The 1214-nt window shown below is 33.4% G+C and overlaps 1 protein-coding gene across 1 annotated transcript in view; it reads right to left on the bottom strand.

Annotated features, from left to right (window-relative positions):
• Positions 1 to 1214, bottom strand: part of LOC119592538 (STAGA complex 65 subunit gamma-like) — a 10310-nt gene that overhangs the window by 2197 nt on the left and 6899 nt on the right. Inside the window, exon 4 of the mRNA XM_037941402.1 lies at positions 607 to 722. Within this exon, the coding sequence (XP_037797330.1) occupies positions 607 to 722 (116 nt within the window). The remainder of the gene's footprint in view (positions 1 to 606; positions 723 to 1214) is intronic.

Below are 1214 nucleotides of genomic sequence, written 5' to 3'. Positions count from 1 at the left end.
TGTTGTGGCTATCTGGGAGTAGGACACCAATTACATTTCTAAACATTATAATCATCATATATATTAATCCTTTAACCATGGCAAAGAGGAAGACAGGGAGAAATATAATGGAGAAGTACAGTCAGTCATGTATGTCAAATGTGTATGTTCAATACATACTGAAACAGACAAATATGGAAATATTTATGTACAAAACTACTTAAATACAGTGTTGGATAATCACAGAGACAGATCACTATATGTTACAGATACATGGTTATCCAGTATGACACTAGCATATCATAATAGCAGATGCTTTATAATTTATGAAATAGTATAATTACTTTCCTTTCTTTGTAATAATTTATCTAGAGACATCAATATCTAGGGCATAAAAAACATGATGGGAGTCAAGGTATGAGGTCCTGAAACTGTAAATTATTAATTTGTTCAACAACCATACACCATCCTTCCGTGGTTAAAGGGTTAAACACTAGATCACCAGCACTCTGATGACTCATGTATTAATTACTGTAATCAATTTATTAGCATAATCATCATTATATTAATCATCACACAATAAGTTCAGTAAATTAATAACATTAAAAATTAGCAGAAAAAACCTACGTTTTCTCAGGAGGAATAAAAAACAAGAAGTGTGGTTTCGCAGTTTTCCGGTCAAGCACAGGCTCCTCAGGAGGTGCTGGGCATGATGGGAAGCTATTCCCCTCCATACCTATACTCTGCAGAATAAACAAAATAATATACTTTTTAATTTACCTCTAAGGCACAATTGTCTTAATCTTTTTTTACACTGCATATACTAAAGTCACAAAGAAACCAACCAAAGCTCTTATTCAGTTACACAAATTGCGATACCAAATAAGAAACTGTTGCCATTATCTCTTTTCATACAAGTTCACACATAAAAAGGATCTCAGATTTCACAATGGTCCAAAAGCTTATAAGGGGGAAAAATTTTGAAATTTTTATGCCAAGTCTTCCTGGCAGTAACCCCTTTGAAGACAATATTCAGCTAAAGCAGTAAACCACCTATGGCTGATCTATCACAAAGGTTATTGGGAGATTCAGACCATTGAAAACTCTTCCTTACCAACCATGATACTGACTGGGGTATTTCTGTATCAAAAGGATTAAACACAAGACCACTATCAACAAACAAAAACTGTGAGATCTTCAATGAAAAAGTTTTTCTTCAATACACCTAGTTTGAA

The sequence above is a fragment of the Penaeus monodon genome, chromosome 30 (assembly GCF_015228065.2).
Source record: "Penaeus monodon isolate SGIC_2016 chromosome 30, NSTDA_Pmon_1, whole genome shotgun sequence".
NCBI classification, from domain to species: domain Eukaryota; kingdom Metazoa; phylum Arthropoda; class Malacostraca; order Decapoda; family Penaeidae; genus Penaeus; species Penaeus monodon.
The sequence above is the reverse complement of the archived record's forward strand: the minus strand, read 5'-3'. Positions and strand labels throughout refer to the sequence as shown.